We start from the raw sequence: 23,154 nt of genomic DNA, 5'->3' as shown, positions 1-23,154 counted from the left end.
CTTTGTTTTACTTTGTTTTTTGATGTCTCAGTTATTCCAAAACCAATATTCATCTAATAAAATTTCATTTTTTTTTTTTTTTGGTAGAATGGTGTGCTCTGTATCATTTCATAAGTTGTTGCTTGGTATCTTGCAAAAAAGTTAAAAGCTCAATCCTTATCTCCACCAATACTGTACCATCCCTTTAAAGTACATCGGTGACAGTAGTTTCAAGTTTGCTCATGGCAGATCCGGGGATGCCCCCTTGGCCCCCCTTACACAAGTTGCGGCGACTAATTGATGGTGGCAGTCGCGGTAAAGTCTCCTGCAGTGCTACATGTAGGCCCTTAAATCCTGTGGTCTACCGGATTGAATACCAGAAACCACATTTCAGTGGTTTGGTGTTCTATCTTACTGTATTCTAATGGTAGCATTTCACTAGGTACACACTGTAGTGAGAATTTTTTTTCTCATAATGTTGATCCTTTGGTTATCCCTGTGTGTAATTGTTTCTTTTGGTTGCAGAAGTTTCAAAATCCTCATTATTGCTAAATTCATAAATAAATCTTAGATGTATTTCAAAAGATTATAAGTTTTTAACTGTTCCTCTCTGAAACTGGCAAATTTTTGGAAATTCAATTCAGATTTTGTGCAGATTTGATTAATTCTTTAGCTTCAGTACTCTATCTCCCATGTGTGCAGTGAAATTCAGAGGTGCATATTTAATGATGACTAAGATAATAATGTCTGCAACAAATTTTTTCCAGGACTGTAAGTGTACCATTCTAACTAATGTTGGAATCCACTTCTATAGGGTGCTCATTGTTTGTTATTAAGATAACTATGCATATTTTCATTGCAGTCAGTCTTTCGTACGATTTGCCCTGCAATACCTAGGCCAAATGCAAGAATCTCTAAGCGTGTAACAGTGTCAATCATGCTTTTTTGCTTGTGTATTATTTAAACCAGGTTGATGCATTGATGACCGAGTGGAGCAGGAATAAATGTTTGCATGAAATTGCTGTACTGTACACAGCTGAGCCTCGGAAGGAGTGAGATGTCAGTGGTACAACCTGTAATTCCACTCTCACACCAGATTTTCACTCCCCAGAAGTTTACCAAAGGGCATCCTGGAAATGTCCCATTCTCAAAACCTCATGCCCCATTATCTGCTTGATCTATGTGTGAAGATAAGGCTCATTAAATCAATTCTAGATTACTGGGTTGGTACATCAAATTTGTCCTGTAACTTCTCAAAGCAATTTTGTAAGTCACAACAAATACCGTCGCTGGGGCGATAAGACCTCGTATAATGTCAAATGTTCAGGAGAGCCAAAGAACATGGCAGCCAAAGCACTGTGGCGAATGGGATAGCCTTTCCTTTGACATGCCGTGGTGGCTTCATTTTTGGAGTAAGACAGTTGGGATTTGGACAGGACATCACTTAATACAATACACATTATAGAACACAGTGCCACCCCATGTTCAAGATAACTTTAGTTGAGTAAACAGTTACAACTGTACCTTTAAGGAACTACTGTAGGGGCTGTAGTTTCAGAGCTATGGACCAACACATGACTTTCTATGCCATATGGTATGTGTACAGATGATGGATGTAATGTTTAGGAAAATTGTGATTTGATATTATTGCTTCATCTCATTTGCATTTTGCATCTGTGTGTCGCTGCTACCCGTAGGTAAAGTACATATGATTGGACAGTACATGTAATACCATGACATGTTTTCAAAGGTGCCATTCTTTTGATACTGAAATTTGATGCTAGAAGTGATGGGAAAATTAGCAGATCGATAAGTTTTAAATATATGACAACTAACAAGACAATTGACCTCATTTTGGATGTCAAGATAGACAAATGGCATAACATTTTATGAGCATCTCACTCAGCCATCAGCCATTTCTGTTATGTTATTGTGCTTGAGTCATTTGTTGAGAGTACTACTCTTTCATTCTTTGCATAAATTTTGACTGATTTACATTCAGGTACACATCCAACTGTTTCCAAACCTTTTCTTAAACTATACAGCTGTATCAAGACTGTTACCCTCTTTCTAATAATACTCTCCAATAAAGAGGAATGCTCATCCTGTAGATAACAAAATGGAAGCATTTGCAGTTCCAGCATGTCACTGAGTAACCAAAGAAGAATTCTAAAACAAATGATATCATGTTAACATGACATTGTAGGGAGCTGCAAATCATGTCTGTTCACGTTTTCTGTTTCACCAATCATCTTCCAAGTGGTGAGATTGACTTGTTTGGCTCAAAATTTCATTAATCTGCTGTTCTTGCTCAACTCTGCACATTCAAAGCGACCTTTTTTTTTATCTTTGATTAAAAAAAAAATCTGTGGGCGATCATTCTTTGTGTAGAACCAGCCATGGATGAACGTTGTCACATAGATTTGCACGAGAAGTCACAGATCCTTTCATTAAGTTTACTGTGGGATTCATATTTTTTAATTTAACCTACTCGGACGGAACAATGTATGCATTCTTTTTAAAAGACAATGCCAGGGAAAGAGACAGTTTGTTTATAAGTAGCAATTTAATTGCTTTTTCATGGTTAGCAGAAATTGTCAATCTTGAGAATGTCAATATGATTGACTGTGTCATGACAACAATTTGTAAAATTATATCAATCAAGCATCTAGAATAGATTTGGTAAAAACAGTGACAAATTCTACATGATTTTGTCATTCTGCTCAGAAAGATAATACCTACAAGTGTTGCAATGTGTCTGTACTTTACTAAAGCACGGAGGCAACCAAACACCCATCCAAGTTTCAATATCAGACAATGAAATGGAGCAGTTTGTGTTTGATTTTGAGTGCTCTGGGAAACAAACAAAGATGTTGACATTTAAGAAATTGACATTTTGACCGATGCAAACACACAGTTTTCTTCCAACTTGTGGGAAAAACAATTCTGCAGCTAGTGGTGTTTTGACCAAAGTTTGTATTTTTCAAGGGAAGCTGCAGTATTATTCTCTCTCTCTATCTTGCCATCACAGCAACTCAAAATAAAGAGTGTGACGGGGCCAAGAAACTGTACACAACTTCCTCTGCTGATGATTGCGTTTGTCACCAGGGAAGTGACTAACGCCTGTTGAACTTAGCAATCTGTTTTCTGCTTGGACTTTCTCGTCATACTTGTGTGCATGCAAAGTGTGTATTCCAGATATCCAGGGTGTCACTGTATTTCAGATCTCCACTGCATGATACCTTCCAGGAGGTGATGTCATTTGATTAGCAAATTGTCAGAGTTGGTGGAAGTGTCTGGTCACAGCGGCAAGTGCTGAAATCACTGAAGAGGGTTTGGAAGGAATTAGTTAGGTAAGACAGGTTGTGTGGAGGCATCTTCTCAAGTTGAATCACTTCCTTTAACATAGAAAAAAAAACTAAATTTGCTTTGCTCTAAAAGTTATGGTCACGCCATATCGATTGTTCTTGAAATCAGAGACTTCCATTCATTATAGAAGTAGCGTTCTTGAACTATTCAAATTGCTTTGTTAATGATCATCACTTTGGTTTAGTTTAGCCAGTATTTCATGCATATATGCAACCTGTTTTCATGTCTTATGAATGGTTGTAAAAGTGCTGAAGCAAAGAGGGGAGTTGACCAGAGGAGAGAACACTTCTGTGATAAGCGTGCATTGTGCTCCAGCGAACGTCTTTGAATGGGGAAAGTTTTCTTCATTGGCTCTATCTCTGGTCTCTAGTGCCAAGGGGGAGAAAATGGAGATACTGCCTTATCACAGTGTGCTATTGCTTTCCTTCACTTTACAGGGTGCGTATGTGTGGATCTCTCCAAGACTGATTGCCCAGTCTCTCGATAATGGCTCACTGGATCGCACATCTGGACGGCGGACCGAGAAGGGTCAACCATGCTGCGGTCAGCGTCGGTGACCACATCTACTCATTTGGGGGCTACTGCACTGGGGGGAACTACGAGCAGTTGGATCCCATCGATGCCTTTGTCTTCAGTATTGGTGAGTTTCAGTATCATCTGCTATAGAGTATTAGAATACTACTTAACCCATTGACGAATTGATCTTGCTGTTTGATAGCATGCATTTCGCTCATAGACAACTGCCTTTAATAGAATACTTGGGACTTATCTTCAATGGGTTTTAACAGTTACGCCCGAGATCGAGTACTCAATGCCATGCCAAATACATCTGTCCATCATTGGTATCTGCATGTGCGGCTATTTCATTCCCAATTTCTTGTGCAATGCAATCAATGTAGTTCAGAGGTCTTCTGTATGGGCAGAGTAGTCACAAGGAATTTACATCAGATGTAATTTGTTCCTTAGCATGGAAACATTGACCGGTGGATTGTATTCTACGACTAGCTACTTGTATAATAGGAGAAATGGGTGGAATACATGTATCTCCATAGATCTCCTCTTTTGGTTTTGTGCTCTCACCAGCTGTTATAAGACTGCGCTCTCATAAGAAGCTATGAATATTTGTTGGTGTCATGGTTTTTATCACATCGCTAGAGCGGGTTTCAAGGTTATGAATGAAGAAATTGTCTCTATTGTTTTATGAATATGACAGATGATGTTGAACTAAGCTTGGTATCATTAGGGTCATGTCCTTCCCATCAGGTTTAAATGCTCAGTTTGGCTGTCAAAAGGCGCTTGTAAAAAGCCCTGCTGCCATGATAAAAATACATGATTAACTTGTGACGTTTATTCACAGAGTTTCAATTTGTTAAAAGCACTAGTGTTTATTTGCAACTTTGATGTTTCCATAACTTTGCATTCAGTACCATAAAACTAAGATTTTTCTAAACTGGAACTGTTGCTGAGCAGTTCCAGTTCACCAGTACACCAGGGCCCTGTTTCGTAAAAGATGTTAGGATGACAACTCTTGCTGGAATGACAACTTCCAATTACAAAAGCCAATCAGGAAGCTGGATTCTTGTCATTACCATGACAATTGCCATTCCAGCAAGAGTTGCTATCGCATCGACCTTTTATGAAATGGGGCCCAGCTGTTTTGTTTGTCTCACACTAATTAACACATACTGATTGATATGAGAATTCGTGAGAAGATTTAAATGATTTGTCACAGTGAGTATTACGTGTCTAATAAAAGTGCTTGTTAATTTGTTGTTCAATTTTTTTTTCTCACATATATACTGTAAGCTCGTGAAATACTATCTTGTCATGAGGATGATCCCATTAGGCTACATTATTCGGTCACTCACTGCTATTTAAAGCAACAAAGTTGTTTTTTTGACTGTTGATTGTGATCGTGCAGAAGAATCGCCTACTACCAAGTTATTTCTTTGCTGTTATGTCTGTGAAAACACTTCAGAGAACCACCCACAATAATCCTACTGCATGCCTCTGCCCTGCCTGACGTAGCAACAGCCACTATTTGCATTGTACATTGCAGTGAAATCACATCATTAATTCGAAGTCTTTCCTCATTATATTAGCTCTGATGTGGACTATTACTAGTTATTCAGGCTTTTAAAGTGAGCCACTGTTGATTTTGAATACATTATAATTGTATTAACCCCTGTGCTGCTGGACTCCAATCTTATTTGTTTTCACAGGGAGGTCTAAATGGTCACCCATTACGTATGGCAACCAGCCCAGTGAATGCCCCAGGCACCTGCCTTTCCAAAGATACGGACACTCCGTGGTCGCTGAGAAGGACAAGATATACCTGTGGGGCGGGAGAAATGATACTTCAGGGGCTGACAACAAACTCTATGCCTTTGATACCAGTGAGTAGAACAGGGAGAAGTTCAAAACAACCAATTATCTCTCTTTCTTTTTTCTGTATTACATGCAAGTATGTATATGATAATATATGACAGATGCCCAGGTGGAAATCAAATTTTTGCATATGAATAATGATAGCTACTGTAAAAGTGATTATTTTCACATTCCATTTTACACACTTTGCTGAGTAAGATGAATTTTGTGTATTTTTAATTCCATGGAATCAAGATATTTATCAGTGGAACATATGACATGCAAAAATATTTCCTTGTTTTTTATTTTCGTGCTGGTTTCTGGTTGCATGAAGTGCGTGAAGATTTCCACACAGCAAAAATTTCCACTTTTACAGCAATACCAAGAACTGCTGACACATATTAGGCCAACTATGAATACATGCTGGTTTTCTATGATTAAAAGAAGAATAGAGTGAAGCAGCAAACAGCAATCTTTTGAACCGTTGGGCAATATCATGTAAAATAGTGTTTTTGAAGATTTTTTTTTTTTTGCAGTGGTATGAGTTTAGGTTAACAATATGCTTAGATGGAGGAGAGTTTTCCTCTTAACCCGTTGAGGACGAGTCCCGAGTGTACTCGGGCAGGGGTCTATGGGAAATGCGTGTTGTAGCAAAGTCAGCCCGTCCTTAACGGGTTAAGGATGTAAGAGAACAGGGCAAACACATTTTATCTGGCTACCCATTTTTATTTTTGTTTTTTCCTTATATGTACTAAATGAGATATATATCTTTCTTGGAAAAACATTCAAGTGTATGAGTGCACACTGTAACAAAAGAGTATGACTGACATGCTCTCATGGAGATGTTACATGACACACACTAAATATCAGTACATCTGTCCCACAATCCTCTGGTTGAAAACCATTTCTTGTGCATTGAGAAAGTCGACCAGTTGCTATGAGGAATCTAAATGCATTGCATTACATACACATGCATTGCTGTTGTTAGTGCTAGAGGTCATAACAACTCCCCGTCTGATTCAGAGGACAGCATCATAGATTGCTTGATTGCATAAGTGTAAATCTGTTCTTTCCTTTTCTTTGTTCTACATGAATTCACTACTTTTCACAAGACTACACATGAGTGAACACAACAGGAAGTGACTTTGATTGTGCACAAGAGATATCCTGAGTTTTGAAAACAAAGCTAAACAAAAGCAAATCGACATCTCTGAGGCACACACACACACACACACACACACACACAAGTTACTGTGTATTTTTCCAATAAATATGGTATGTTTTAAAGAACGCATGCTAGGTGTTTGATTTTGTTTTGTGTGATAATTTGTCTATGACATAAGAGTAGTTTATGACATGAAAGGAAGTTAGGTCAACTGTGCTGAAGCTGTAGCTGCCCACCTATTACAGTGTTTTGCAGCCAAATTCCCTGTCTAAATGATGGGCTTTTCAGCTGTGTGATTTGTGCTGTACAAGTGTAACTGTTTCAAAGAAATAATGATGAATCTAAACAACTATGACAGGGCTTAGATTAATCCAAAGTTACCCATTTACCCCCTCCCCCCCCCCCCCTCCCCTCCCCCTTCTAAGTAGCGTTAATGCCCCTCTAAGATATCAATGTATGGCTTTCTGGATACTTCTTTATGAATGCTGTCTTGAAAAACAGTTGCCTTTTTACAGAAAAAGGGCTATGCCTTTAAAACTGCATGTGTACAGTGGTTAAATGCAAAGTATGGAGTTGGAGCAAAAAAAGAAAATGCAGCAAAGAAAACCCTTTTTTTCCTCAATTGTCTAGATTATTGTTGTGACCAAACAAACAAGGTGGCAACCAGAACTGTGAATTGTGTTTCATTCAAGCCTGTTTTGGCAAGAAGGAGGTAGTGAGAAGCTACATATGTCATCCATAAAAAGCACAACACGCACTGTCACAAAAATGAAAACGCAAACACACACAGACACACACACCACACAGACAGACAGACGGACACACACACATACACAATACAAACATGAGTTTAGTGTTTTTTATAAGATGTATGCAGGCCTGATGTTTGTTTGTGAGTGATGTTGTGAATTGATGACCAAGAGTGAGTACCCTCCTCCCGTGAGAGTGGTTTTTAGCCGGTCCTTCCTCCTAGCTGGTCTGTGGCAGTGTTACAGTGTGGAAGGATGCTGTCTGTGAGTCAGCGGGCTGATGAAGGCAGCATTGGGCCAATCAGTTATGATATCCAAAGGATCAACTTTTGAAGCACACGAGGGATAAGATCAAGATAACCTTTGACATAACACTCATGGAAGACTGCTACAAGTGAGTGTCATCAGCGTCATACTTGATAGACAAGCAAAAGAAAAATGAGTAGAAGCAAACAAAAACAAAAAGGCAAAATTGACAGGAGAACTAAAAGGAAGAAGGACAAAAGGAAGTTTACCTAGTGAACGCGATTATCTATAATATCCATCGGAATGAAGAAGAAGAAAGTAGAATTATCGGAGACAGCTGCCATCAGTTATGTCTTGAAACCAGATTTGACAGCCAGTTTGAGATGAGAGTGACATGCGCTGCCTAAAGTGAACAGCACATTGAGAACTTTGGGCAGCTGTAAAGATATTGAGAAGACAGCAGAGGCAAAAGTCTTGAAGTGCGGTTACATGTTCGTGATACGTGTGAAGATCCCCGGCAAGTGATGGTATCTTTCAAGAGACGCCTCGCCCGGAAATGTTAACATGACTTGAGGAATGTGTGTCACTTGTTCTGATGACACACATAAACATACACACACACACACACACACACACACACACACACACTTTAATAGTGGAATGTATGTGACACCATTCTCTTTTGAGCCTTCTCAGATCCGGACTGACAGTGCGCTTTTGAGATGCAGACCGCACAAACCGGCATACAAGTTCCTTGAACCTTTACATTTTTGTGTGACATTGCCCCTTCATCTCTCACATCTTTCACTCCCATGAGGAAAGGACGATTAAAAGGACTCTTGTGATCGATGTTGGTGAATTTCAAGCAAAACAACACAAAAACCTGTGGAAGAAAATTGGAGTATTGATGAGAATGAATCAACTGTTGAAATGTCTGGGATCTATCATGCATTGCGTCATCACAGGTCAGCCCTGATACCTGACATCTGTATTGGTCGCTCAGTTATGATGACACTTTGAAAGGTCCCCTTATTTGTGTCATACAACGAAAGACTTTATACAAGCCCATTTCCCTTCCTTCTTTTTTCTTGCATATGATATGTATCAGAATCTGCTTCCTCTGTTTCATGATTTATTCCAAAGAATGTCATATTCTTGACTCATCTGGAGTGGACTAGTAAAGAATGTGTTCCCTTTGAGAAAAAAAAAAGAGTGTGATATTAATAACATCGTGTACACGCCAAATCTCAAAGAAGCACAATGTCTGCAATGCCTTGAATACACAGCCAGGAAAACATACTATTACGTGGAAATGTTCCAAGAATTCTGTGAGGAAGTTTTGTAGTTGTGCTTTTATGAGCCCTCTAATTTGGTTAACATTGTAACCATGACCTTTATGATGTTTGGAGACCCTGCCATTGTTTGATGTGAGCTGTCTCTCTGAGGCAAAAATTTCCTTCCAATGATGATACAGAGCATGTTTGCGTCATAGCATACACATCGGGAAGCTTCCAGCCCCCCTTTTGTGCCCACAAGTTTGCACTTGGAAGGTGGAAAGTCATCCTTACTGATGTCTCCCAGGGTTAAGTTGCAACAGGTGTCAATCATAGCTGTTCTGAATGACTCCGGCACTGTGGTGGACGTGACTAGCATACTTGCGGTGACCCCTTTTTGCCCTCCTTGGGCTGTCACACGAGATCCATGAGATACTGCTTGATGTGATGGGCCCCGCGGCAGAAATTCCATTTGAGTACATCATACCACTCAGAAAATCTTCAAAGTGAAAAGGCTTAATTGACATTTGTCAAGGTGTGGGAGCACAGAAGTATTTTCTTGTGTTCCAAGAGTTCTCTTTCAGCAAAGTCCCTAATGATATGCAGTCATAATACGCTTCATTTATTATTTTTTATGCCTCCTTACTTTCGCTGCGTTTGATCTGATGCAAGTTGCAGATAAAAAGCCACATATCTTATTGCAACTGATTGACAAACCGCCTTTCATCAACTGGAATTAGCCAATCAGTGTACAGTTGAAACAACTCAACACAAGAATTCATTAATTTGAATATATTTCTTTTTCCCACCCTTGTTTGTGACTTGTGAGCATGCTGATATACACAAACCTCTGTTTTCCTGAGCAGTTTCTATGAATGCTTGTTAAAATATAGTACTTTTTTTTCTAAGAAAGCTGTAGAAACATATCAACCCAAACAAATTTTATGAAGGAGTCAAGATACTTGTAATTGACTGCATGCTTTTGATTGCCCCTCCCCTTCTCACCCTACCACTACTAGAGACGAGCCGTTGGATGCTGGAGTCACCGAGGGGACACCTGCCGGACGCCACCGATGGCCACACGGCATGTGTCATCGGTAACCGGATGTATGTCTTTGGGGGATTTATTGACCTGGTAAGTGTTTACCTTTGACCTCTCCAGATCAACCCTTGTATAGAAACGTCTTGAGACTTTCTACAACTGTAAAGCAAGATATTTTTGCAGCAAGAAATTTTCGCAAATTGGAGCCAGCGGCCTTCTTTGCGGCCCGATATTTTTCTACGAATTGCCGCTGGCATTCAATGCGTATTGTATGGACAAGAACTTTCTTGTGCAGTCTAATTTTTCGAATTTAAAAATGCACGGAAACATTTCTAGTTTACAGTGTGCAAAGATGATTGATATAACTGATATAACGTCATGTACCGTATGTTAGTCGGGTATGGAATGTGCTTAGCCACCTGAAACTACAATTGTACATGTATTTCAGGAACTTGTATTATGAACGTACATCTGTGATAGTACCAAATCTGTGGAGCTGATTTTCAGTATAGAGGATAAACTGTTCCCATGACTGAGGATAAAAATGTTAATGCAGTGAAGTGGCTAAGTAGTACTGACTTTGGAGAAATGGGGTAAGTAATTAAAAAAGTTGAAACCATTAGGTAGATCGATCACCTTCCTGTGACCTTTGTTGGGTGATGTAAAAGAGTTGTAGTGTTAATGTGGCTATAGTGTCTCTTTTGAAAGCAATGAAACAAATACAACTGTAAGATATAATAGCCTGGCATACTTTGCTCTCTGTGAAGGATGAGAAATTGGATATGACATCAACATTTTGTGTGGTGTTCTGACAGTACCAGTGATATTTGGCTGTGTAGCAATTAATCTCAAGTCCAAAGTTTTCCAATACTGTATAAGCTGAATACTCCTAGCAGCACAATTTATCATCAGTCACAAAGCATGGATTAGTTAAACTACTCTTAACCTGTTGCAGATGGGCTAATTTTGCTACAACACGCATTTCCCATAGACACTTACGTACCCAAGTATACTCGGGACTCGTCCTCAACAGGTTAATACATTTACCTTCAACTTGTCATATGATATGTGCTGAGAGTGCTTGAAAGCAATTATTGGTGATCTGGTTTTGAGCATTACATGAAATGTGAAATTTATTTTGTTTCTTGTACAGAAAGTATCCATTTCTTTGTTGTTGTATGTGGTATCATTTGCCCCCTTTTTTTTCCTTCTTGAAAATTTGCCAATATTCGATGATTGTGCATTGTATCCAATCAATTGCTGATTATATGCCTGCAATGCAATGCAATGCAATGTGAAGCGGTAACATTATATCTGTACTTGAAAATGATCCACTTACATATAAATTATGTTTATATGTTCAGTTCACTGGTATTGAACTACTGGTAATGGATATTAGGTACATGTATTATTATCAATTAGGCACAAGCCTTCTTTTTACCTCATTTTCATTTCCTTCATTTTCCTTATCCCATGTTCAGATGCAGAGCTATTCAAATTTAACATACGCTCTGGACTTCAGGGAAATGAAATGGACACTACTGCAGCCAAAGGTTAGTCTTGGTTCAAGTTGGTTTTTATCAGAATCTGTGTGAGTGAGAGTGCACGAAGGAGAGTGCTAGGTTGAGCAAGATGTTTGTGAGCATGATAGAGGTGTGTGAGATAGTAATCATCCGTCTCTTTTACACAGTATGTTATTCTCTGCTGTTCACGTCTAAAGGCAGCACGAGTCAAACTTGAAATAATGCATCTCTTTGTTTGTTTGTTTGTTTGTGTAGGTGAGAATGTCCTCCAGAGACTAAAAATGCATGTGTGTAGCTGTTTTATTATGTTGATGGGGTTTGCAGTCTTTTTTAACAATTTCCAAATACTGTAAAAGTGGTTTCTTTTGCAGTGGTTTTATTTTCGCACTTTTTGCGCTTTGAGGTTGAACCGCGAATTTAACATCACGTGAAAATGTTTTGAAAAGTCATGCAAAATTAACCACGCAAGGAAATGTTTTGAACTCGCCACTTGTTATAATGCTATCGAGCACATGCACGCACAAAGATTCCGCGCATTGAGTGTATTGATGGTCAACACACACACACAGCGATACTGCGCAATGTAGGTACAAGCATGTTATAAAGTACTTGAGAGACAGGATTTCAAGTAGCCTGCATTTAATTCTAATTTCTATTTAATAAATAAAAGAATAATTGGATTATAGTTTGTGTTTTCATGTGCAAAATAAAACAGTTTTTGCCGACTGTGAATTCACAGATTTTTCCGACCGCGAATTTAAACACACGCGAAAAAGTCGGCACCGATGGAAACTACGAAAGTATCTGTACGCGAAAGAAACCACTTTTACAGTACCATTCCTTGACCTTAAATATCATGTAGCTGTTCTGCCATATATTTCCAATGCAAGAGAATATGTGGACAGTGAAAGCAGAAAAGAGGAGGAGGTCAAAATCTTGTCATTTCTTTCCCTCCATTTCATCCACAGGGTGGCGAGGTTCCACACTGGAGAGACTTCCACACCGCCACACCCTTCGGTGACCACATGTACGTGTTTGGTGGTCGGTCAGATGTCTCGGGACCGTGGTACACCGGCCGGGAGTTCTACTGCAATAGGCTGAAGATGTTCGACACCAGGAACTCGCAGTGGCTGACGCCCAGGGCAACAGGGGACGAACCCATCGGGAGAAGAAGTCATTCAGCAGGTGAATTAAAGCTCCGAGAAGACCCCAGATTATTTTGAAAGAGCTGAAAGGTGCATGGTCTGGGTCCCGTCGCATAAAACTTTTTTAGCAACCTTAAAAATTCAGGTTGGGATTTGCCCAACCTGAATTTTTAAAGGTTGCTAACCAAAGTATGTAAAATCTGTTGCATAAAAACTCTGGTTGAGAGCTTCCAACCGGAATTTTGTGCTTTCAACCGGAAAAAAATCCGGTTGGAGTTTTATGCAACGGGCCCCCGCTGGTGTTTTGGTCAAATGCGTACGCGGGCGCACGGCGCAAGTTTCCTGTAGAGACCTACGCTATCGACTCCTCTCTAGCGCCTACGTTTTGGCCCACTTCCCCGAGTCCAAAGAAGTCCGATTCACTGTAGTCAGTGGTCGGATCACAGTTCAGCTCGTGATTCGGGTGAGGGGGAAGACAGCTTTAGTAAAGTTCTTTTGTGATGTCGTAATAACAAGCACATATGCACGCACCATGGCATTACTACAGACTGCGCAATGCGCAGAGAAGACAACGTAGGCAACGTTACTTAGCAACAACTACGCACTTTACTCTTGATGACAGCTCAACTTCGGTAATCTTTGTATCAATGCTAACGGTGATCGGCAGTATCATCAACAGTGCCCTCTACACTACCGGGACTATGCCCCTTTAAGAGTGGAAGAGAGATAGAAATGTTGTACATCAGACAGAATGAGGACATGCTGGATCAGGCTTCCCAATTATGAATTTGACTGCATGTGATTGAATGTGTGGTGTACACAAAACATGTTTTTGCGGTGTCTGTAATTTTACAAGTCGACTGATATTCTCAAAATGAAAAGTCACAAAAATATTGCCTCATACAATGCAAAATGGGCAGTACATCATATGTGACCCTGCATCACCAAACCAACAAAAAGTTGCCAGACATTGACTTTTAGTTAAGAACAGATTATGAAAGAGCAGACTTCAAGCTTTAAAATGATGTATAACTCAATTCATGTGGACTTTCCCAACATATCTAAATGTTGGAAAGAAAGCACACACTCTTGAAAGTGTGAGCTGAGAAAAAAGGCTGTGAAGTACAGGGTCTATTCAAGCGCTTTATTTGCCAAGCTGTGCTAGCTGTGTGATGAATGGAACAAAAAACAGGATGTTAACCACTGGAGCAACAACAATGAAGGAATTATCAGATTAAGTAGAAATTAAGCATGCTGTATTAACACATTCTGTAGATGACTACCCCCATGGTAATGCCAACTTTCAAAGCAGTAGCATCATCCTTTTCAAAGTTATTAGAGTTCAAAGTGAAGAGTATGGACAGGGTTTGAAAGGAATGAAAAGGGGACTCTATAACACATGCCTAATCACACTATTCTACCATGAAGTGTTTGAGGAAAACTGTGAAAAACACAATTTCCTGTTTCTTTTATGATCTCAAACTTTGGGATAATGTAGGAAAAGACTTGCTCTTTCAGAAAATGTAAAAGCTCAAGACTCAAGATTTGCTGGGTTGACCCATTTCACCTATTTTCAGTCCTTACACAAAATCAATGCATGCAACTTTTTGTTTGTTTTGTGATGCGTGGTCACATATTGAAGGTTGTAAATCACAAAGTGAAGAAAGATAATACGGGTATCTATTCGCATTCCTTTACTGTGCTTCTTTACTATGAATTTACCCACTTGCGCAGTTGTATCATTTGTTCAGATTCATTAAACATTATATTTGCAGAATATAAGGCATTCACAGGAATCAGTTCCCAAATGTAATTACACACACCTTTGGTAACTGTGAAATTACCATACTGTCTTTGGAGAAGGGGAGGGGGAAATTCACCTGGAATATAAGTGCCATTAGCTTTGCTGAAAGAAAAGTGCAAAGTAGTTTCCTTACATATGGAGGGAAAAGTGTAAAAAATAATGCATTGAAAATATTGTCCTTGGCTTCTGAAGAAAGATGGGGACTGGAACAGATATGGACATACATGTAGCAGTCCATAGATTTAAAAGGAAAGTGTTCTAATGTGCCAGCGTAGCAGTGACAGAGAGATCCTTTTAAACGATCCTGAGCCATTTTCTAACCCTTTTCAACCCTTCTTATTTGCATGAGTCATAAGATGGCCCCTAGAAAACTGTCAGTAAGAGAGATTGCCTCTTAGCCCCAGCAAAAAACAAAAAATGTTACCATGGTAATAAGGATAGGTATGCAGTGCACAAAGTATATTTGTCCTAAAAAAACAAATCTTGAATCTAAGTTGTCACTACTGAAATAACACATTTGAGAGATTCAAGTCATTTTTACGTCATGAAGTATATGCTGTGTTCACTCTGCTTATAAATAAGCTCCTGAGCAATCAGATTAAAAGAAGTATCTAAAGGAAATATGTTTTGTTCCCAACAGTACTGTATGATAATCACCTGTGTGTGTTTGGAGGCTTCAACCACACCATCGACACCCACTTCAACGACCTCCACAAGCTTGACCTGTCCTCGATGGAGTGGAAGAAGGTGGAGTGCAAGGGAAAGATTCCGTGCAAGAGACGTCGACAATGCTGCATTGTACATCGCGACAGGATGATCATGTTTGGAGGGACAAGGTGTGTATTTGGACAAGACTATCTAACAAAATTCCCTCCACTAGTTCAATGACATCCCAATTATATCTCTGATACTTCTTTTGGTTTATCACGTTATTGAGGGAACAGCTCCTGATTGCAATGTTTGTTTGTTTCGTCAGTATCAACCTCCACAATCTCTTCGATTCTCAACTTCAGGTCTCTTACATATTCCGTTTTCTAAGAAATCTTGGGGGGAACAAGCTTTCGCTCACGCTGGACCAATACTGTGGAATTCACTTCCTCGTGAGCTGAAAAACTCAAGTTCCATAACATCTTTTACAAGTAATTTAAAATCCTATTTGTTTAGCAGTGCATTCTGAAGACCAGTCCCTTTTGAAGACAGACTTTCATGTCCTTTTTTTCTGCTTCTTCATCTTCTTCTATTACGGTGTTGTACTTGCATCTTCAGTCTTTTTGCTTCGATTTAAAGCGCCTTGAGCATTTAATTAAAGTGGAGAATGGCGCTATAGAAATTGTATGTATTATTATTATCATTATTATAATGTGATACTTAATGTGACCAGACATTGTTTTGGCGCTGAACATAAGAACATTTTTTTTTGGGGGGGGGGGGGCAGCATTGCAACATTCAATGAGGTAATTTAAAAAGTCAATCACATTATAGCTGACATTTCTGTCAGTGACAAGCATTGCAAAAAATACCTGTAGAAAATTGATTTTGTGTATTGTAATTTACCACTTAGGGATGTTTGATCAGATAAATGGATAGATAGAGTTATAGAGGGATTGATGTATATTTGTGTAGTATTATAGAGAAATACTTTGTTTACCCATGACTATTACTTGATTAAAGCCTTCTTCCCATGATAGTTCTAGCTTAAATTTTGGAGTGTAAAGGTTGTGATTGTGATCCTGAAAATGGATTATCCTATTTTAGTTCTCAATACATTGTTGGATTTCTGCATTGGCTCTTTGTTTTCGCTTCATTCTGATCATTCCTCTCATGTTTTACTTACAAATTTTTTATTTGTGGGCGCGGCTGGATTGTTTTGTTGTCTCTGTGAAACAGAAGTTTGAGGCCGTGGTAACAAAGTCAAGAGCTTTTCTCACAGTGCATACTATCTTGTTGTCTCTGCCACAGCCCAAGGGAAAAGTACATCCCTGGAGGAAGTCCCGGGGAGAACCTGATTGACCTAGCAGATCTACACATCCTGGACTTTGGTAAGTGGGGAGCTATTTCAAAAGGGCTGCATACATTGTCTGGATAATTTGGGATGTTCAATTGCTGTGACTACCCTCTTCCAATTATCACAGAATGTTGTTGTTTGTTTACTTGCTTGTTTGTTTTTGAAGTACAATAAATTTTGTCTGGCTAATTGTAGAAAGAATGGTAATTGACCTTATCTGTACAGTTAGCCAAGAGCAATGAAATCTATTTGATGTCTTGGATGGACGAAGTGTTGTATGAAAAAAAGGGGGTTATCATACCAGGTACCTATACAGATGAGCACTCAAGGAGAAGATACAAAATATGTTCACAAGAATTTACTGAGCAAACACTGCATGACAGTGAAAGGTTCGTGTCGTGTTTGGTATATCCATTATCTCTAGGTGATCCTAGTACTGAGTATTTCCCCAGACATTGTACCAAATATAGTTCTACGGAAATTGTAGGATGAGTGGGGCTGTGCGAGGGGTGAATTAACCCTATTTTAACTGGGCTATTTGAGACCAAGTTTTTATTGGGGGGGGGGGGGGAGTCAATTTTACCCCCCCCCCCCCCCCCCCCCCCCCCCCCCCCCTTCAGATCTCGGCCACCAATCGCGCGATCGCTGCGAAATTTTGCCTAAAGATAGAGCCAGATGTCAACTACAAGATTACATGGTCATACAATAGAAAAATATTGCCTTTCTATTTCTAATAAATTGCTTATGCAACTTTATGCATGAAATCATATTTTCCCCTATAACTCCATTAAAAAGACTAGGATTGCTACATTTTTGCGTCAGAATTCCTCAAGACACATCAAACGATTTTGTTGTAAAAAAATAGCACAATCAAAATCGATTTCTTGTGTTTTTTATTTTTTTGTTAATTTCTTATGTATTTTATTGTTTTTTCGACCTTTTGTTTTCTATTGTTTTTTGTTAAAATTTGTTGCAGGCACTTTTTCAAGCTTATCTACATTAAAATTGATTAATTTCAATGGGTAAAAGTTGAAATAATCTAATTTATATCAATCTAACCAAAAACACAATTTGCATTAGATTTGCACACGATATCATGAATTTGAGCTGTTTTCGGGTTGACATGCATATGCAAAACATTACGTAACTTCAGAATGGTGTACCAGGACGTCGCAAATTTGGTCTCAAAATATGCGGGAGACTTCAATGAAAAAAGTCATGAAACGACACGGCGAAATCTTTGCGCGTTGCAGAATCGTGGTGGAAACGTCGAGGGGGGGTCAATTTGACCCCCTCCCCAGTTAAAATAGGGTTAAAGCCCCAGACGATGCTGTCTGAAACACAGTGCCTATATTTCACACCCTGTAAGCCCCCTAAACCCAGTTCCCAACACATTCGAGTGGTCACAACCACATTCAACAGTGATAGTAAACCACCATTATGCATTATGGTAGAAAAGAGGAAGATAGAAAGCTGAATCCATGCCATGCTCAAGCTGTCTTTGATTTATGAGTAGCATGAGCGCCAGCAGGCAGAATGGCGTAAATTGAATTCAGATGAGAAAGATCTGTTGTATTGAAGTCGTGCATATTTTCATGAAGCAGGGATGTTGGTAGAAACCACCTATTCAATCTGTGACAGGCAATGGTGTCATCATTTGTCCACTCTCACAGTGGTGTGTACACATACCTCGGGGTATTCACTTTAGAAAGCATGTGTTCTTTTGAAAGTTTGCACGCTGATATAAATGAGGAAGAGTGGTTTGCGGTTACACCATGTGTATGTAGTCCTCGACAGGACTGTTGTTTAGTGAATGAGGACCCTGGAAAGAGGAGAGTGGAGGAGGGAAGTGACATAGATTGTATGGTAGGCAAAAAGTGACAATTGAGGAGCAGCAGTGAGCTGGAAGTTGAAGATGGGAAAAGAGGAGACAGGGACAGTTGTAAGGAAGAATAGAGCATGTATTTGGTCAATAATTGAGCTGCTGCAGCCCACCCATCCTCAAAATTGATCTTTTCCGAATCATATGTGAAAGATCCCCATGATTTATTAAAGAAAGACAGAAAAAAAAGGAAATTATGTGAAGGGTTTTTTTTAAAGACTGAGGTTAGTGTGAGACTTGGGGGACAAGTACTTTGATTATCACCTCACACATGTGGTTGCAACCTGTATAATTGTTTTCATGAAAACACAATCACATAAAACTTGAAATCATATAACTTTGTCACTTCATGCCTAAGGGCCAAATCTAAATAAACTTTAACATTTCATTAATCAAACTTTACTATTTTCATTAAAGTTAACTTGATTGTGGAGTGGCATTGATTGTGCTCTAATGATGCTGGTTTGATTGATTTGGGATGTTTCAATCTTTATTTTTTTTCCAGAGCCATCTCTGAAGACCATGTGCCAGATGACAATTATCAATGAGAAGATTGACCCGTCCTGTCTGCCAAAGACACTGAGGTAAGATATCTTGGTGTCTCATCACATCCTGCAGTGATAATAAAAGCAGTGGGCCATTAAACTGGACCAACTGCCAACAATAGTGTTTGCATTTTCCGTTTTCAATGCAGGTGGCATGTCAATTGCATTGTTGTTTTTTATCCATAGTTATAGTTATCCACTCTCTAGATGAAACTGATCGCCAGTATATTTTTTTATTTCAGAAAATATCTCAAATTTTGCTAGCACACATTTTTTTTTTTGAAGTGTTTGCACACATGGTATACTCTGCGTACAAACACTTCAAAAAAGCTCATGATAATCAAGATACATGTACTGCCAAATAAGAAATAAATAAGAGGCTTTTATGTGTATATAATAACATCTGTTTCATAGATCTATTAGACTCTTGGAATATGTATTTTATGTTTTATAGAGGGCAATGCCTAGGTGATTTCCAATGTCTTGCCACATGTGCTTCACATGCAGGTTTTATCGCTAAAATTTCTTACATAGCAAAACATTAACAGCAGATTAACTCGTTCCACACTGAATTCTGAAATCCCCATAGACTTAATACACAGGCCACCAGGTTCCCGTATGGAACGGGTTAACAGCAGAGGCAGTTTGCCTCTCTGTCTGTGTCTGTCTGTCTGTTTGTCTGTCTGTCTGTCTATCTCTTATCTTTCTTTCTATGTGTCTTTCTTTGTCATTGCGTCTCGAAGGTGGGAAATTGCTGCCATGACAACGAACAGTGACATCAGCCAGCCGTGTGAGGCCACGCAGCAGGGATGACCTCCAGCCGTGTTGTGGAAATAGCTGTCAGGAAGTGGGGGAGCTTCTTGCTGCTTCTCTTGCCAGCATCTTGCATGCCAGTCTGTTATTATGCTCTCCAGTGGATGAAAAACAAACCGTAAAATCGCCAGAATATGTCTGAGAAAAGGCATGGATAGTATGGAAGAAAAAAACAATGAAACAGCAGCTTCCTCTTACACCAGGTTTTTCTGGAGCTGACTTCACTGTACTGTGCCTGGCATGTCTGGATGACAGTGTCACTGTTCTCTGATTATTCTCAGGAGGTGAAGATGACGCGCACATCTTACAATCATCATCTTCAAACTCTATCGAGGCTTGTCTCTTGAAAGTTCTTGCCATTGTGATCAGCTGCGTACTCGTATGCAGCACTCTTATTTTGATGACTGCAGTACTTCCAGCCTGTGATTTGTGCTAAGAGAACTTCAGAAATAGGATGTGCAGAGTGCTAACTTGGGGAATATCACTCTCTCATCCGTACATCTATTTCACTGACAGTATTTTACCATCAAACTTTTTCCTTATCAACCGCCTTTCAGAAAATGGAAGCAGGGTATTTTTAATGAAGAAGACAAATAATTTTTTTTTTTTTACAGAAAAATTTTAAAGCACCAACAAAGGAATGAATCGGCAAAGAAATCTGACAGAATGACAGTGCAACCAAAAGATTGACAATTCAAATATATTATGTTGAATTGACTTTATACCAAATGCTCGTGGGTTCAAAACTCGCTTTTGCACCAAGCCAGGTGTGCATTCATCCAATCTTGTTAATATGTGTGCTTTTGACTAGATTATTTTGTTCTTTTTCCATCCAACATCCCAAGTGTGTGCGCAATGGACGTGAACACTAAGACAGTTGCTGTGTATATACACGTATTTTGTGTGTGTAGCCAAAATTGAAAGTTTCAGTTGAACCAAGTTTTGTGCTTCTGCTGTTCTGTTCAAAAATGTTGTCTTACACGTTGTAAACCTTGTGCATAGCTGCCATGTATTCAGAGCAGCAGTCATGGGTGGTTATCCTGATGTCATAGTATTTCTTCTGCCATTATGTCATCTGAACTCATCCCTCTGTGGGTAAGAGATGCAAGAGCCAAGAGTCAACCCTTATCATATTCAGAACCATTTTTGAAATGTATGAACTTCAATGAAGTGTAGGAAAAATGTGCAATGAAGTTTTTTTATGGGGAATTTCTCTCTTCACAGGTCCGAGCCACTGAGCAATTTATTTCACTTGTCAAAGACTTTATATGTGTCCACCAAAGATAATAGCAAAAAAGGCAAGTTTTTGATGAGCTAATGTTTGAGTTTTTATGAAGTTGTGCAGTTTTGCGAGTGTGATGTGATTTTATTTCTCTATAGCTATATGCCATACGTTATATGGCAACTTTTTTTTTTCTTTTTTTTTTTTTCTACTGATATCCCTGTGAGCTAATATTTTAGTTGTCCAGCATGTTAACCCCGGGGATGGCATAGTTTAGAGAAGAAATGACAGAAACATTTTAGAAAATGGGTAAAAGTGAACCCAATAGTAGTCAATTTTACACTGTCATTATGGCACCAAATTACAGAACAAAAAGAGGGGGCGAGATTGCTTGGTCTTTAGTGATCTGCATACAAAATACAATGCAGAGATGATTCATGTTTTCCTGACAGTGCTTTAGTGAAATTCACAATGCCTGTGCATAATTTTTAGTACCTAAGATTGTTTGTGCTTTTGCTCTTTGTTTTTAAAGGGAAGATATCAAATCTCCCTTTCATAGGCTGTTTTGAATGCTCATGATTAAAGGACAGAACTGGTCCATTGTGTTACCAACATTGCATCAGTATATTTTCTAGACAGTTTGTGAGGAGAGTTGGTATGTTTCCTTTCATGTAAGTAGTCCGACAAGAAGACCGATGAACTTGATAACTCATTCCCACAAACACGTGTGATGTTGCTAAACAGCAATTAGCCCAGCACAGTTTCAGACTTTTACCATTATTTGAATGTCAGAGATGGAAATCAAGACAGTGTTGAGGTTATGAGCAGTGAAATTTACATTTCAGCAAGTTTTTGACACTGTGCATGATATATTCTTTGAAACCTATAAAATTTGATAACGACTATTAAATTGTTGGGTTGTTTTTTAGGTTTTTTTTTGTTCTTCTGATTTTTGATTTTTTTTTTTTTACTTATTTCCCTGCCCCTAAAGGGTGCCAGAGGCATTATGTATTGGAGGTGTCCATCCGTCCATATGTCTATCCATCTATACATCCATTCTTCAGTCCCAGATCTTGTTACTGCCATTGATGAAAAACTGTTTTTTTTTCTTTGTACCTGGTCCTAGTATGCTACATGGTCATAAGGTGTAGATGTGCTGATTGGATTATATCTCAAGGTCAAAGGTCCCTTAACTTTTGCTGAAAAGGCACGTTCCAGCTGTAAATTTTTATAAGTCCAATAATTATGTTGTTTGATGCAGTGGATAGAAATAATTGTAGATATAACTTTGTGCAGAGAGGGTTAAAGGTCAATCCTCAGTCAGAGGTCAAAGGTCATTGACCTTCATAAAAGTGTACATATGAAAAGCCATGTACTTATAATGGCAGATACAGTGATTGCACTAGAAGGTGCCCGCATCCCAGATGACTGTAGGCAGGATTTCACTGTGAAAATGGATTGAAACACACCATAGGGCCTACAGTCTGGGTGTAATCACAGTGCCTGCCTGCTGACTGTGAGGAGGCTGAAATGAGATCCAGTGTTTGTTATTCAGAATAGAAAGACCATTAGCAGGAAAAAAACTTTTAAACTGTTTAACATGTGGTTATGGACCAAGGTCTGTCATGACTGTGAATAGACAGGCATTTTTAGTAAGTTACAATAATCGTAGCTGTGACAGCAACATCAAAGATATTCACGGCTGATTGGTTGTTTTGTAAATGCTGCCATGACAATCTTTTATTGATGTTGTTCTACAGGAGGAGAAAAAAAAGCGAGGCTGTGAAAACCACACAGAAAAAAAGCATATCTAAAATTGATCTTTTCCATTTCGCACAAAACATTACTTTGGTCTGATGATTTTGTTGTCCTTTCTTTGCAATAGTGCAGGAATGCATACACATCTATATGTAAATATGTTTGGGGCTTTTCCCGTCTGTGTTTGTGTTTAGTTTTAAGAAGCCCTGTTTTGCACGTTTTCTCAATTAGCACAAATTTTAGCCATACGTGTTCTTGAAAATTGG

General features: G+C 39.0%; 1 protein-coding gene across 1 annotated transcript; it reads left to right on the top strand.

Annotated features, from left to right (window-relative positions):
- The first annotated feature begins 3,266 nt into the window (after nt 1-3,266).
- Nucleotides 3,267-19,983, top strand: LOC139712530 (kelch domain-containing protein 3-like). Its single transcript, XM_071624344.1, has 10 exons — nt 3,267-3,332; nt 3,786-3,988; nt 5,571-5,744; nt 10,169-10,284; nt 11,673-11,744; nt 12,683-12,899; nt 15,304-15,499; nt 16,623-16,702; nt 19,056-19,134; nt 19,839-19,983. Exons 2-10 carry the CDS (start codon nt 3,835-3,837, stop codon nt 19,906-19,908), a joined length of 1,158 nt encoding a protein of 385 aa, XP_071480445.1. The 5' UTR covers nt 3,267-3,332; nt 3,786-3,834; the 3' UTR covers nt 19,909-19,983.
- Nucleotides 19,984-23,154: the final 3,171 nt, after the last annotated feature.

Source organism: Diadema antillarum, unplaced genomic scaffold (assembly GCF_040938485.1).
Source record: "Diadema antillarum isolate AM-2024a unplaced genomic scaffold, OU_Dant_1.0 seq00001817_RagTag, whole genome shotgun sequence".
In the NCBI taxonomy this organism is placed as follows: Eukaryota; Metazoa; Echinodermata; class Echinoidea; order Diadematoida; family Diadematidae; genus Diadema; species Diadema antillarum.
This window is presented reverse-complemented; position numbering and strand designations above follow the sequence as displayed.